Source organism: Mobula birostris, chromosome 2, assembly GCF_030028105.1.
Source record: "Mobula birostris isolate sMobBir1 chromosome 2, sMobBir1.hap1, whole genome shotgun sequence".
Lineage (NCBI taxonomy): Eukaryota > Metazoa > Chordata > Chondrichthyes > Myliobatiformes > Myliobatidae > Mobula > Mobula birostris.
In genome coordinates, this window is record NC_092371.1 from 139,221,891 (window position 1) to 139,238,646 (window position 16,756).

At 35.9% G+C, this 16,756-nt stretch overlaps 1 protein-coding gene across 7 annotated transcripts in view; it reads left to right on the forward strand.

The window, feature by feature from the left end:
* ahi1 (Abelson helper integration site 1) overlaps window positions 1-16,756 on the forward strand; it is a 205,354-nt gene that overhangs the window by 131,089 nt on the left and 57,509 nt on the right. For 5 of the 7 annotated variants that reach the window (XR_011883895.1, XR_011883903.1, XR_011883899.1 and 2 more), the window contains one exon: window positions 14,560-14,618. The exons of the other annotated variants lie outside the window; for them this stretch is intronic. Coding sequence is in view for 2 of the 5 variants with exons in the window: in XM_072249423.1 (XP_072105524.1) it covers window positions 14,560-14,618 (59 nt within the window). In the remaining 3 variants the exon portion in view is untranslated. The remainder of the gene's footprint in view (window positions 1-14,559; window positions 14,619-16,756) is intronic. 7 annotated transcript variants of the gene reach the window in all.

Here is a 16,756-nt window from a genome sequence, read left to right on the forward strand (position 1 = left end):
TGCTGAACAATGGCAGCTCTGGACTGACAAGTCAATATTAGAAATTTTTGGCTCAAGCAGGAGGCAGTTCATCCATAGAAAAGTGGGAGAGTGCTACATGGATGAGTGAAGCACAGTGGAGGTTGCCTGCAGGTTTGGGGCTGCATTTCTGCATATGGAGTAGGTGATGTTGTCAGAATTAATGGAATCCTAAATGCTGAGAAGTACAAGCAGACTCTCATCCATCATGCAATGCCATCAGGGATGTGTGTGATCGATCCCAACTATCATAATAAATGGCAGTGCAGGCTCGAAGGGCCGAATGGCCTACTCCTGCACCTATTTTCTATGTTTCTATGTTTCATTCTGCAGCAGGACAATGACCCCAAACACACGGCAAGGTCATATAGAAATTCCATCAACGAAAAGAAGAACAACGAATTCTGCAACAGATGGTATGGCCTCCATAGGGCCCTAATCTCAACAGTAGGGTCTTTTAAGAGGCTCTTAGATAGGTAGATGGAGCTTAGAAAAATAGAGGGCTATACAGTAGGGAACTTCTAGGCAGCTTCTAGAGTAGGTTGCATGGTTGGCCCACCATTGTGCACCAAAGGGCCTGTAAAGTGCTGTTGACTTTCTATGTTCTATCATTGAGGCTGTCTGAATTACCTAGAGAGACAGAACCAAACAAGACAGTAAAAGTCTGCAGAAGAGCTGTGGCAAGTTCTCCAAGATATTTGGAGCAACCTACCAGTCAATTTTCTGATAAAACTGCATTCACAGTAAATACAAGAAACACAAAAGAATCAACGATAGTCGCCCCCCCCCCCCCCAATAGGACGGACAACAACCAATGTACAAAAGACAAAAATACTGCAAATAAAAAGCAAGACAAAGAAAACAGTAATAAATAAACAATAAATATCAAGAAAATGAGTTGTAGATTCCTTGAAAGTGAGTCCATAGGTTGTGGGAACTGTTCAGTGATGGGGCAAGTGAAGTTCTTTGCACCCTATGCAAGATTTTGAAAGCAGTTTGAAATTGTGATACAGGTGTCCCCCGCTTTTCGAACGTTCGCTTTACGAAACCTCACTGTTACAAAAGACTTACATTAGTTCCCTGTTTTCGCTAACAGAAGGTGTTTTCACTGTTACGAAAAAAGCAGCGCGCTCCCCGAGCAGCCGCTCTCCCCGGGTTCGGAACGGCATTCTCGCCGGCTTTGCTTAAACACATGCCTGTGAGCAGCCACTTGTAAGATGAGTTCTATGGAATCGGAAAAGCCCAAAAGAGCTTGTAAGGGTGTTACACTTAGCGTAAAACTAGACATAATTAAGCGTTTCGATCGTGGCGAACGAAGTAAGGACAAAGTGAGTTTGGCTTGTGGAAGTTGACGAAGATGATGTTGAAGAAGTTTTGGCATCCCATGACTAAGAACTGATAGATGAAGAGCTGATGCAATTGGAAGAGGAAAGGATAACAATCGAAACCTCAGTGTCCCTCCACCCCAAACCCCGGGCCGCGGACAGATACCGGTTCGCGGAGAATGCAACGGTAGCCGGGAGGCACCCAGCACGTCGCCTCTGATCTGGGCCAACATTTACATGCCGGGCGGCACCTAATTAATTAGCTTGTTTATTTCAGCTTTTTTCTTAAAGATGTGCTGGGTGCCTCCCGGCTACCGCTGTACCCCTGCATGCCTCGCAGATCGGTATCGGTTCGCTGCCTGCAGGGTGGGGGCCACGCCACCACCCCAGCCTCCAACTCAGCCTAACATACCATCATTAGTGTGCTCGGCACTGTCCCAATTCCGGTAAGTGATACTACACTGTACATACATTATTTCTACTTTATATAGGCTGTGGATTTTTATGTGTTATTTGGTATGATTTGTCAGCTTCATAGCTTTAAGGTAACTGGAGAGAGTGTTCTTGCCAACAGCGCTTGCATGAGATTTTCTGCCGACGGCGCTTGCGTGAGATTTTCGCTACGGAGAACAGTGCAAGCAGTCGTTGTGGAGAAGTATTTCTACTTTATATAGGCTGTGTATTTATCATATCATTCCTGCTTTTACTATATGTTACTGTTATTTTAGGTTTTATGTGTTATTTGGCATGATTTGGTAGGTTATTTTTGGGTCTGGGAACGCTCACAAATTTTTCCCATATAAATAAATAGTAATTGCTTCTTCGCTTTACGACATTCCGGCTTACAAACCGTTTCATAGGAACGCTCTGCCTTCGGATGGCAGGGAAAACCTGTACCTAGAATCTGTTAAGTTGTCTTGTCGTGTCTAGCCTGTGACTTTATGAAGATATAGAATGATTAAATCTGACAGTTTTTCCTCTGTGTTTCTTATGACTACTTTATCAACTTGACACAGTTCACAGTTCCTCATGTCCATTGAGGATCTCTCCTAAAACCTTTCAGAATCTAAAGAACAGTATTATATCACTTGTCCTGAATCAAGTAGTCCCCAATGTTAGACAGCATAGTACAAAAATAACCAAGAAACGTCATTTTCTGGTCACAAGTACATATTATAAGCCCAGGCTTCAGCATATTTGGAAGCAAGTCCTAAACATAAGTTGAAGACAACTTGTACTTATCCAGGAAAAGAGTCTTTTGTCTGGAATTATATGTAAATTACACTTAACCTCAGTTTAACCTGGTTTGCAGCTGCAAATATCTGATATTGAGAATTCTGAAACGACTGATTTTTTTATTTTAAAGAAAACAAAGCCACTGAGGAAGGAATGGCATAATTAATAATTCATTTGAATGCATATGAATCACTTTATTTAAAATTAAACCTGGTACTCATGACTCACATTTCATTGTGTATTGACAATATAAAATATTTCAAAATGACACATGATTTCCACTTTTTTGAAAATTACTGTGAATATCTAAATTGCTATAAGATAAAAAGTGTATCACTGAAAACTTCGCAGCAGACAGTTTGCTTGCTTGATGCAAGATTCAATCAAGAGAATAATTTGTATCTCTCAAATGTAAATAATTAAGTTTTAATGCAATCTTTTCAATTTCAATGTGTATGGAAGTTTTGTACAGTAACCTGATGATATAGTGGACTGCATCTCACTGAGGTTACGTGTCCTAAACTTCTGTACATGGCCTCATGTCAGTCACTTTGCTTTGTCTCAAGGTTTCAATAGGGATCTATTTATTCAATAGATTCAATTGATTCAATACATCTAAAGGCGAAATGGCAAAGTTGAAGGTAAATTTTCAATTATTTTGGTTCAATTTAATGGTTTAATTCTTTTAGTGGTTTTAACTTTTTATAAATTATATTACCTTAATCATTTTTATATATCTCTGAATGTTGGAGACATTTAAAAATGCTTAAAATCATCCCCTACCTTCAAAGTTAGCAAAGATTAGCCCTAGCTTTATCAGTTCTGTAAATTGGACCACGTGTATTGGGATGGAGCCTTTGCACATCAGCATCTTTAGCCTAATTATATCACAGACTCTGCACTCAGATCCATCTGGCCCACCCAGGCACTGACAGGTGTGGGTGACAAATCCAGAGAGCGGTCCCAGTCTGTTTTTCAAGTTTTCTAAAAAAAATTTGTATTAAAAATATATATAGAGACCAAAAGCATACACTCATATTCATATGTTCCAAGACTAAACATTCTCAATACCAGTTTTTTTTTTGAGACCTCAGGTTAGCAAACTATCTTCCCTCGCACCAGGAGATTCAGGCAGATATTTTAAGTTATGATTTTTGAAAACGCATTTTCTTTACAAGTAATATGAACTTGTATATACCATCTACATGCATATTTCTCTTCATTGATAATTTTGCTAAATTAATTACCAACTATTGAAACAAATTGCTTTTAAACTGCGGAGCCCTAATTACACTGCATTCATTGCAATCCAAAAAGGATGTTTTTTAAAGCAATGAAGACTATGATTGTGGTGGTATACTTTCAATGGGTTGGACTAATGGATTTATGAGAAGTTCTCATAATATTTGACTTCCGCTGTGGTTTGTGATTGAGTTAATAACAATACTGTGATTTTTGTTGTACCAGACCAACCTTATTCCCATAACTGCTGATGTCTGTGTAAATAACCTTTATTTGTAGATTGAGGAATAGTGGAAGGATTTGTTGTTGCTCAAATTCTACCAGATATTGAAGCAGTAAAAATGTCAATGCATAGAACACTGAGGCACTGAAACAGCATGGTGTTATGTGCAGAACTTCAAATCATTGCAAATCAATCTGCCCTACTTCTTTGTGCATTGCATGATTATTTATTATTCCATTTACTCACTGTACTTCGAACCAGTTGGTGATGGAGCTGTACTCATAATCCAAAGGTTCTGATTTCTATTGTAAAATGTATTATTTTTTAACTAAATATGGGAAAAATAAATAAATAGCAATTTTATGAACTTAGGACACTTCATGGTGCTCTATAATTTTCAAAACATAATCATCATTGTAATTTTGAAAATATGGCATTATAGCAAGACGAACCACAGAATGTTTACATGATAAATGAATGATTAAATACTGGCCAGAGTATGTTAGATAACCTTCTCCACCCCACCCCCCAAACACTTCACTTCTTTGGAATAACGTCATAGATCCTTCAAGTCCAACCGGTTTAAAATTGCATTTGAAAGATGGTACTTCTGACAATGTAGCAGTTCCATAGTACTGAATATGAGTTTTAATCTGTTTTTTTTGGTACAAGATTATATTACTAGAACTTGGTACACAACCTTTTGATCTTGGGTCAACAGTAGTACCAAAAGACCCAACACAGGTTGCTACGTGTGGTGGGAAAGCAGGAGGGTTTGCTATTGGCAATTAATGTAGACTGGAAGTACAATGTTTGTAGTAATTAATTTTGTAGAGATATTAATTAATTTATTTATTTAAAATCTGGCCAATGAATTTCAATGAAGTGAAAAGTAAATTCATCTACTTTGAAACTAAGATAGATGAAACTGAATATTTCCTTAAGAGTTGTGAAGGCACAAAGAGCTTGTTCTGCTCCAAAAGTTAGTCTTCAGGTTTATGTAGTAAACAATGAAATGAAGTAAACAATTGCAAAAGTGATGCAAAGTTTTAAAAACCATTGTGGGAAATATCTGGAGTATTATGTTTTGCTCTGGGCATCAAATTTCAGAAAATAGCCAGAAAAATGTAAATGAGACTTTCTCAATAGACAACGTGGTTGGCATGAATGAGTTCTGCTGAAAAGTTTGTTTTGTACTTTAAAACTCAATGACTCTTTGACCGTAAGATTTGGTATAATTTCTGTAGTTGTGTGCTTCTTGTCTAGTTTTGGTCTTTGCAAGAATAGCTATAACATTTGGAGTGTGTTAACATGGAAAAGGAAAGGCTACAAGAACTTTAAGGGGTTAAATTGTGAGAATAGGTTGCATAAACTTACCTTTTGTAATCTCTTGAATTTAGATAGATAGAGTGATTTAGTCACATTGTTTAAAATTATAATAGGATCCAATAAGATTGGTGTAGAGGAATCATTTTTATAGGAGGGGACTTCAGAACATAACTACAAATTGTTGTTTGTATTTAAGAATGAAATGAGAAACCACTTTTCACACAGAGTGCAAAGCCTATCTGGAATTCAAAAGACTTAGGATGATGATTCAATTGCAGTTTGTAAGATAAATATTGAGAGAATTTGGTTGGGTAAAAATATGAATGACTAAGGAAGCAAGGGCACTCACTAATGCAGGTTGACCAGGAGTAGACTGTCAGCTTGCTTCATGGCATTCATGTTCCCAGATCCTTTGTGCTATCCCACCATATCTGATATTTGCTGTTGTACCCCAAGTTCTCCGACTGTTTTCTGCCATGTAAGCTACAGTATCAAGAAGGGTTATTGAGTGCCCTCTAGGTACTACAGGCGAGCATTTACCAGCCATAAAGCAGAGTAAGTATTTGTGCTGTTACAACATTTACTTGTATCCATTAAACATCATGTGGCTTTTTTTTTTGGCTTATCACTTTATTACTGATCTCTCACCTGCTCCATTCCCTTCGCAAATTACTCAACTCCATGGAGTCCCTAGAAAGGTTCAAAGGTCGAATTCAATGTCAGAGAAATGTATACAATATACATCCTGAAATGCTTTTTCTTCACAAACATCCACAAAAACAGAAAAGTGCCCCAAAGAATGAAAGATAGTTAAGTGTAAGACCCCCAAAGTCCCCCCCGAAAGGCTGACATTTTAAAACATTGAATATTACTGAAATTTTAAAACAAGATCTACTCTTCATCCAGCTACACTTCTTTAAAATTTTCATTAACCTTAAATGTGTGATTCCGTCCTACAGAATACTCCCTCCTAAAAGATGGTCATAAAACCTTTTTGTAAATAGGTGTAGACTTACTATTTAGAGAGCCATTGTGGTGCTCAAAATAGAAAGATCCACACAATAACATTGCATAGTTCTTAATAATTTTATAATAAGGAAGGTAAATGGAATATTTCATTTATAGTGTCTTCTACATTTTTCATTCATTTTGAAATATCAAATGTTCTATTTACACAACAAATAACAGTTATAGTAAGGAATATAGATGTAAAAAATTGTTTGAAAATGAAGATTTTCTGGAGGCTTATATCACAAAGAAATAGCAAGTTGAATGATTTACACAGAGAGTTGCAAAGGCAAATAAATGTTCTGTCATTTGTAAAACAACACCAAAAGAAACATAAGAGTACAATAGAGAATTGTGAGATGTGTGCTTTTGGAGTGGGGGTGTGATAATAAGGATTTATAACCAAAGAAACTGATCTTGATTTAAGTGCAATAGTTGAATACGATCTAATGAAAAGGAGTGTGACTAATCATCTTGGTAGCCATGCCAAAGGAAGAATGGAATGGATGATGTGATGGAGATGGAAATTGACAGTTCATCTCAATAGATGAGATATAATGATGAATAGACACAGTGACTACAGATACTGAAATCTAGAGCCATCCACAGCCTGCTCGAGGAAGTCAGCGGGCCAAGCAGCAACTTTGGGGGTGGTGGGGTGGAATTGCCAATATTTTGTGTGGAAACCTGCTTCAGGTCACATACCTTGGCTCAACATAGGATTAAGCAACAGGAATGAATGATATCAGAACAAAAACAAGTTCCGGGTTGGACCTGAATAAGATGGTTTGGAGACTGTTCTGCTGCATCTGCTTATTTGAGAAATTCATTATGAACTTTGTAAAGCTATCCTAGTAAATAAAACTCTGTGAGCAAAATTAGAGAAGAATACTAAAAACTCAGAGGTGGAAATACAATTTTGTTCACACATTTTCATTCACTTATGTAGTGTTTTTTTTTACTGTACAACTACTGTAAGTGTCTGAATCTCAAGATAAGGGGTCAATCGTTTAAGATAGAATAAAAGATAAATTCATCTCCAGAGGGTCACAGGTCTGGAATTTTCTACCCCATAGATTTTATGGCTGGGTCATTTAACATATTCAAGGCTAAGGTGAACTTGGAGCTTTGAGGTTTTTTAATTTGAAATAGTTGGAGGAAATATCAGATATTTTTAGAGGTCAAATATTAAAAATTCACTGCAATCATGGCCTGTACCTTCAATTATAATTGTTTATTTTCAGATAAGATCGCGATGAATCCCAACAAAAAACAATTATGTCAAAATAATGGATGTGTTCAAGGAGAATCCTTGTTCCCAAATAATATTGTAACTTTAGTTTTCACTTTCCAAGATGTCCTTAAATATTTTCAGTACTTGTATTTGTGTAAAAAGGATTGATCTTGTAATTCATAATGGACTTAAAAATGTTTGTTGTCATCCCAAGACAGTTTGTGCTCTATATAGGGCAGTAAGATAAGGATTCAGCTATTGAGAGCAGGAAGGAAAAAGAACTTAAGGCTAAAGATCAGATTAGCCATAATCTTATTGAAAAACAAAAATAGCTTAGCGAGCCAGATTGCCTACAGTTGCCCTTGCTTCTTACACCCTTGACAACACCACGTACTTAATTGCCATGATGTTGATCTCCTTATTTTAATGTTGCTTTGTGCTTAAGGCATCATTTGGAAGTGAATTGGAATAGGTTTTTAGTAGGTTTCTGTTCTAATTTGAACTGAGATTCCATTTGTGTCCGTTTATTACCTCATTCAGATTTCTCTGAATCGTTTGTGTCCTTGTTGCAGAGAATTTTTCTGGAACAGGTCAGTTGTACTCAAATTGAAAGTAGATTCAGCAGTAAGTATATCTTGACAAGAAGGAGAGAAAATATAATACAATGTAATTTTACATTGTGGCTATCTTTTCAATGCAGTATCCATGTTTGCGATTAAATCAAAATATTTTTCTAGTCTATTGCATATTATAAAATGAATGAATTCTGCAAAATAGGAGAACACTGAAAATATTTAGCACTTACATGGAAGTCCAGCAGAGGAAATTGCAGACCAAAACTGCTAAGTTATTAGGATATCAGGGTCAAATTACAAATTTCTCTTGATAGCACACCATTCACATATATTTGAAAGTAGGTTTTTCTTCACTTTTTGTTTTGACATAATTAAAGTTATGTTAGCATTTTTGGTTGTTTATACTGCAGTTTCCTGGCAGTCTTATCTGAAAATGAATAATCATTACACTCTGAAAGTGCTAACTCAATGGAGAATGAGTTGAAGGTTACAGGCAGTGGTTGCAGTGAATTTTTAGATCTGAGTTCTAACTGAAGGCATTTTGCTCTTCCACCACTCTTTCAAAAAGAGCCATCAATGCTCTTAAGCTTTTTGCCAGTTTGAACATGATAATCAATAAATAGTCACTACTTTATATTTGTAAGTTATACTGTTAGAAGAATTCAACAATGTTTTTTTTAACTTTAATGCTTTTAGTTGCAGATGAATGATGAGAAATTTTGAAACTAAATTTCTGCTGAGATGCAAGCAATGACTGGTCATTTTCTGTAGCCTGGGGTGTTTTTGCATTGCAAATTTATGAATGCATGTAAAGAATGTAAAACGATATTGACTAAAATACTAGTGTGTTTCATCCAAATGTACATATGGTAGATATCTCAAACCTGCAGTAATGAACATCAAACTAAAAGACTAGAACTCAAAAAAAAAAAGTTACTATAAAATGTACAACATAAAAAGTAACTTGGATGATCATGTCGGGGAGGTTAATGTTCAAAATCTCAATCTATTGATAATGTTTAGAGTGTGTCAGTCAATATGTTGAATGGATTTTAATAGGCTTTACAGTTTAGAATGTAATTTAAGCAGGTCAGTTTTATTCTGAGCACTCCACAATAACAACTAGTATTTATATATCACTTTTAAGAATATTAACTATACCTAGCTGCTTAACAGAATTTGACTTCACTTCCACACAGGTAGGAAAACAGAACAGGTGTTGGCCCTTAAATTGCACCCCATCATTCAAAAGGATCGTAGTTGCTTGAATGTATTCACTTCATCTCCCATTATTTCTTGATCTCTATGGCATTAAGAAATACACTCAGTGGCCACTTTATTTGGTACAGGAGTGAAACCAGGTGTGGTCTTCTGCTAATGCCCCATTCACTTCGAGGTATGATGTGTTGTGCGTTCAGAGGTGTTCTTCTGCACACCACTGTTGTAACACGTGTTTATTTGAGTTACTGTCACCTTTCTGACAGCTTGAAGCAGTCTGGCCATTCTTCCCTGACCTCTCTCATTAACAACTGAACCTCTTGACATGTCTGCATGCTTTTATGCATTGAATTAATGCCACGTGATTGGTTGGTTAGAAATTTGAAGGGCAGGTGTGCCTAATAAAGTGGCCACTAAGTGTATGTTTACCTTTTTGAAAATATTTCATGATAGATCGTAGCAGAGAAATCCACAAATCAACCACTCTCTCTGTGAAGAAGTTATTTCTGATCTGTGTTCTAAATGACATCCCCAGATCCTGGCCTCTCCAACTATTACCTGTTTTTTCATTTTAGGTATTTCTGGTCTCTACTTCCATTGTGGTGTTTCCGTAAAAATTGTTCTACCTGCAACTTTTTCCAGTCTTGATAGTCATTGATTTATAACCATATAACCGTATAACATATTATATTAACTCATATAATAACTCTGTTTTTGTCGTAGCGAATGGTACCCATTTTGCTGATTATTTTCAGTCTTTACTAAAAGGGTCTTTAAATCTTAAATGTAATTGTAATATACTTCTCGGCTGCCAAAACCTACTTGGGTTTAGAATGCTTAACATCAGACACACTTCAGAACAACCTGACCTAATTTCACTTGGCTATTCACTTGCTCTAATGACCAACAGGAAGTGATATCATTATGTGTAAAGCATGATGCAGAGATGGCTATTCTGCACAAGCACAGTTAGTGCCTGGAATGCCTTGACAAATTTCTAGAACAATACCATGTGGCCTAGAAACTAATGTGTTTTCATTCTACTGCTGAAAATAATTATTTTTAATTGCTTTATGCTGAAGAAGGCTGTATCATGTGACCACATTAGTAATCATGTTTTATTCACTTTTTATATAAATTTTGGTAAATAGTGAAACTTGTACTAAGTCCTTTAGTCACTTGAAACTCATTACAATAAGGGAGAGAAAATTAATCTGTTGATACATATGAGAAATATTAGTTAAATTTAGGAACAGGCAAACATTTTTTAAAATTCTTACGAACTGTATATAGGCAGAACTTGCCTTCAATAAAAATGTAAGTATATGAACTTAAGCCAAAGCAAAATAGATTTTAAAATAATCTTAGCTTCTACTTTACCTACTTGACCTTCAATTCCCATTGAAATCAGGTCAGTCCCAGCCTACTACAAGAGAATCATAGCAGAAGTCCAATGTTTTAAATCAGTCAGTATGTGCCAGAACTCAGAATTTCACGGAATTTTTGGTTATTTAAATGGAGGAATACTGACGGTTCCATTTAAAACCACTGACAAAACCCAGCACATTTTAGCCCATTGAATATATGAGCATGTTTGCCTATGCTGCAAAAGTTCACTGCACTTGCATTTGCTGGTGGGTACACATGCCAGGCATTGTTGTCGTGGCATTTTCTGCTTTTATTACATCCACTACTGTTGAATTTTTCACAACATAATCTGAATTGAGCTAATCAACAGAATTTGGTGTGAAATTGTTTTATCAGAGGAACACCAACATTTACCTTGTTTGCATCTGCATTTCAAAACCCAATTGTTAGGCAAGAAAATAGAAATGTATGTTAGTTGGAGTATATAGTACATAGATGTTATGTTCCCTTAATTTATAAATTCTTACCACCTACCTATCCACCAAACCTTTACAAAAAAACGTATTAACGTAATTGAATGCATCTAGGAAATACCGTAGTGATGGCTTATTTTAGGGGTAGTTTCTCCTAATTTTCAGCCTTATTACTGTTTCATTTGCATTCCTATTCTGGCAAACTGAATAGTTAACTTGGAAGTGTGCTACAAAGTTGTCATCCAATTCAAGAAGCTTGATTACATCACGAACCACAGAAGGTTTCAAAACTTCTCTTAGCTGATGTTGTGCCATAGTTTTGCGGGTCGCTATCTAAGGCAACTATTGTTTAAAATATATATAATCTTCCTTTTTTCCGTTAGGATTTTTTTAATCTTGTCTCCCCCACTGAAGTTTTGCTGTTTGATATTCATTGGTTAATTGGTATCACATGACCAGAATTAGTAGTTTTCTTCCTTAGTTTTTTTTAATTAGCAGAATGAGTATCTAATCTATCTCATACTTAACTTGGTTTTGATAAGTTAATATTTGACTGTATTGCTTAATAGCTATCTATCCTGCTTTTATAATACTTCAGGACAGAAGAAAGAGAGGTAAATTTGATAGTTTCTAATGTACGCCACAAAATTAAGGCAATTTAAAATATGTTGACAGTACCTTTTTGAGAGGAAATCTTCATTTTTCTAAAATGTACAGATTGACATGTTGAGTTTCCTTGTTGGAAAAGCCTGTGATATAAGATTAAATAAGTGGTCATAGGCCAGTTGCCAATATAATTGTGTCAAAATCAACATACTTTGTAATTCTGGATGCCATGCCCATCCCTGATTCAGAAATTAAATTTTACGTACCAGTCAGAACTTACTATCGCAGCTTTCCTGAAGTCAACTACTTGAGGAAAAAATGAATTCACAACAGCTTTTCAGAATGGTGCTAGCTGAGACTATTGTTTTTTTTGGCATATTAGGCACTACTATTGTCAATGGTTCAAATGTCTTAAAATATTTATTCTTCAGAAAAAAATACTTAATATTGTCTGCATTTTCACTAATAGTATTTACTAAGTATATTTCTGCAATATGTTATAGAAGATGGTAAGTCTAATCCTGCTTTGATCTGTGGAAGTTTTATCTTTTATATTGGTTTTTTTGTTCTTTAGTTTCAATTATTGTACACAGCTGACAAGACAACCAAGTAAATTGCTTTGGAGTCTGTGCCCCTGTTGCTTTTAGGTTTGTGACTTAGAGATATGCAAATCTGGCAAATAGAATTTTCATCTAATTTCTTGAACTCATAGCACCCAGTACCCAACACCCTTACCACACTTCACTTGTGGAGAAACATTTGGCTTCTATTCAATTTTTTCTGACATAGCAGTGTAGGTCAGGAAGTTCAGACATAGTTCTGCATCCTTCTACTCCATAATGGTAAGAGCAATCAATGAAATTTGTCTGCTTCTGAAAATTAGATTACTTTTTTTCATAATTCAGTTTAAGTGAACTGTAAGCCTTGACTGTGAAGGGCCACATTGAAAATGAAATGAGATTGAGCGTAAATAATACCAAGTTCACTGTCCATGGTAGATTTTATTTCTTCTGATTGTATTTTGGAGAAGGGCAATCCGTGGAACAATCCAATCACTGACAAGTCAACCCAATGATTAAAACATTTGAAAAGATAATTAACAAAGCAAACAACAGGAATTCTGCAGATGCTGGAAATTCAAGCAACACACATCAAAGTTGCTGGTGAACGCAGCAGGCCAGGCAGCATCTCTAGGAAGAGGTGCAGTCAACGTTTCAGGCCGAGACCCTTCGTCAGGACAAAACAAAGCAATGAGTTGCTCTCTGGTATTGTCAGTAAATTTCCTTTGCAGTGTCTTTTTATGTATTTAAACAGATAATACATATTTGCAGTTGAAGAATGAAGGTTGGCTACACGTAACGTCCAACTGTTAATTATTTTTCAATGCTGCTTGAATCGTTTCATTTTTGTAGAAAAGATGGGTGATACTACAAAAGGCTAGGTTTCTCCTGCTCAACAGCTAACAAGAGTCTTAAAGCTGAAAATGAGGCTAAATGATATTTATAAAGTCTGCAGTTTCATAGCCTGGAAATAAAATTCCATCTGAGAAACTCTTCTCTATCCCTTCCCCATCTGCATGAATCAAATATATTTGAATATATTTTCCCCATTTGCCTGAAATAAATTCTGTTGGACTAAAAACAAAATGGTATAAAACATTCAAGGTGGCTACGCACACTTTACAATATCTTATCTACTGATCCTTAACTTCTCCAATCCTCACCAAAGTCAGAGTTAGCTATGTTGGGGAGAAGAGAGAAGCTCTGTTTGTGGAGGAGAGAAGAAAAGAGATTGCTTTTATTAAGGAAAGGTTGGAGAGAGAATGAAGGAAGGTATGTGCCATCCTTTTGTTTGCCTTCAACATGCCACATCAGCCAGTGATTGAAGAGTGAGGACTTGACACTTGGTCAACAAAGCAACAGTGCTATCTAATGAACCTTACTCACCAATAAGCTGCTGGCTAACTCTCAGTTTGGGTTTTGCCTGAACTTCTTAGCTACAGGCCTCATCATGGATGAAAAAATTGAATTCAAAAGGTAAGTTGAAAATAGTTGCTTGAGCAACACCTGAAGAAGTGTGGCATTAAGGAGACAACTAGAATTGAAGTTAGTAGGCATCAAAGGAAAAACCCACCAATGAGTGAAGTCACTCCTCACATAAAGGAAGTTGTGTTTATTGGAATTTATTCATCCTAGTCCAGAGTAGCACTGCGGAAATTCCTCAGGGTGATGTCCTAATCATCTTTAGCTGCTTCATCAGTAACCTTTGTCCTATCATAATGTGAGAAGTAGGGATGTTGGCTGATGATTGGTTAAAGTCAAATTCCATTCATAGCTTCTCAATAAATGAGATAGTCCATTCTTTCATGCTATGTCCTTGTTTTAGACAGATTGCCACTTTTCTTCCAGAGGTGGAACAACTAAAGAGACAGAATTATATCCTCCTTGACCCCTGCCATTAAAAAATATACTGGCTCTTATAGATCACCACCACTCAAGCATTGGAACAGGAGAGCATGTTTTCTATACTTGTCCCATCACCATCTCTGATTCCAAGAAGATGCTGTTTTTCTCTTTTTCTATTAAGAGTTTTGTTGAATTTGAATTATGGGTTATAACTAGTTTGCTTTATGCAGAAAAGATTATGAAATCTGAACATTATCATTTCCATACAGATGCTGTGATTAATGTGTTTTTTTTATTAGGAGGATTCAGTCCTGTGGGGCATCGTTTTATTAGACCACCTTCAGTCAAGCTTGAGATGGTATGACTTTTGAAATCACTTTCAAAATTTGTAACTGAGTAATCTCATTAATTTTGGTGTGCTTACACCCTTTATTTCTTTCATTGGCTTTGTGTCAAATGAATGTTTCATGACCATCACAGATTCAAGATTCATTTACTTGCACTGATTGAAAAGGACATGTGGCTTTCATGTCTGGAATTATATTTTCTTAAAACATTTGCAACTCAGTTTTATAAACTTCTTTGATGCCATGTTTTATATTTTCTTTTTTAATTCTGACAAATCTCTCTGCTTTCTTCACTAGCTTCAATCTTAATTCTATCTATAGATGAGTGCTTTACCAAATTTAATTTTCTTATCCTTATCCTCCTTGTTACTTCCTATGTTACCCATATTTGTTTCCTTCCTGCACTCGTTATATTGCCTTCCCAGCTAGTGTTTCATTTTTTCTAATACTTTAATCTGTTCTGTGCCTAATTTGTTTCCATATTCCTCTTCCTCCACTCTATTCCTGTGCAGTCGTTCACCAGCTTTGCACTTCTGCAGTGTGATGTATACTCTAACTGTTGCAACTGCTTCTTTAATCAGTTAAGTGATCTATTTTTCTAATGTTATTTCATAACAGGTTTGCACTTTATTTATTCTAACTGCAGAAGTAATGGAACAAGACTTGCCATGGCGATTTCAATTAATCTAGGGCCCTGTAATAGGAGGCAATCTTCACCGGTGCATAAAGTTCCTAATAGGAATTCTGTTCCTGAATGAATGGCTTTATGTACATGTATATATAGTTCCCCTACAGTCCTTGCAATAAAGAAGGAAGAGAGATTTATGTAGTTGTGGAGGGTTTTGACAGAGTGAAACTATTTTATTTATTTAGGTGTTGGTAAAGATAATTTATTAAAGAAAATTGACATTGAGAAATTGAGTGACATTAAAGGGAAGAAATTTGAGATAAGCTTGCATAATAGTGACATTATCAAAGTAAACTGTTTTTTCATGGGAGCTCTGACAAACCATGTAAGAAGATATTAACAAATGAGAAGTAAGTTTTTAAAATTTCTTAACGGAAGAGAGAAGTAAAGAGAAGTAGAAAGATTAAAAGTTGAGATGCTTCTTGGGGCTTAGGCAGCAGATGGCATTGGTGGAGCAATAAGCTTTATGGCTGCCAAAATTGATGGAATGAAGAGATGTTGAAAATTGTAATGCTGGAAAAATTTCACAGATATGGAAGAGCAGGGACAAGTACAAATAAAATGAAGGTTTTAAAAATATATAGGCAGAAATGGATTAAGACTCAATACAGGCTAACAAACATAGACGGAGGATGAAAAGAAATGTTTGCATGTGGTAAATATAAAAGGGTCACCCTGCTGTATTCTAGGGGGAAAAAAATCATTGGCAGTACTTCTCCATACCTCTTATCAGTGGCCATAGAGCTGTTTCCTACATTGCAAAGTGAAATCTGTCCATCTAGAGGCACAGTGGGCATGATTATCACCCTGTGACAACCTCAAGAATATAGGGAGTAACACCAAATGTTTTGCAAGACTTTTTTTCATCTTATTGAAGCCTTTGATCCCATCAGCTGGGAGCAACTGTCTTCTCAGATTTTGCTGCCTACTGAGATTCACCTCCATCTGGCTTTTGCATCAGGATAACAATATGACTATAAAAGATCCAGTCTCAATAAAGACCAGAGAATGTTGTAGCCTGAAAAAGCTAATCATATGATGCATCATGACAATATCCCAAAGAGCTTCACTTTTAGTGAAAGAGTAGGGTTTTTTTTTAGGTAAAACACAGGTTGACCAAACACAGAACTCTCCATACTTATAAAAACAACAATGCACTATTCTGTTTACCTGAACATTCAAAAATGTCTTCCATTTAAACATATGGTCTTAAGGGTAGTATTTACATCAACAAGGTATCAATCTAACTTAGGTACTCATATTTTGGAAAGAGACATAAATCAATAAATTATGAGTTGAATTCTGATCTTCATTTATGCTTGCACGTTTCTCTCCTTATCCTGAAAATAATAAAAACACACTACAGATATAGGAGAAAATTTTGGAAACAAGCAGTAGGTTAGTAAATATCTGTGGGAAGAGGAACAATCAAAATAATGTTCTCAGACCTGAAACATTAGC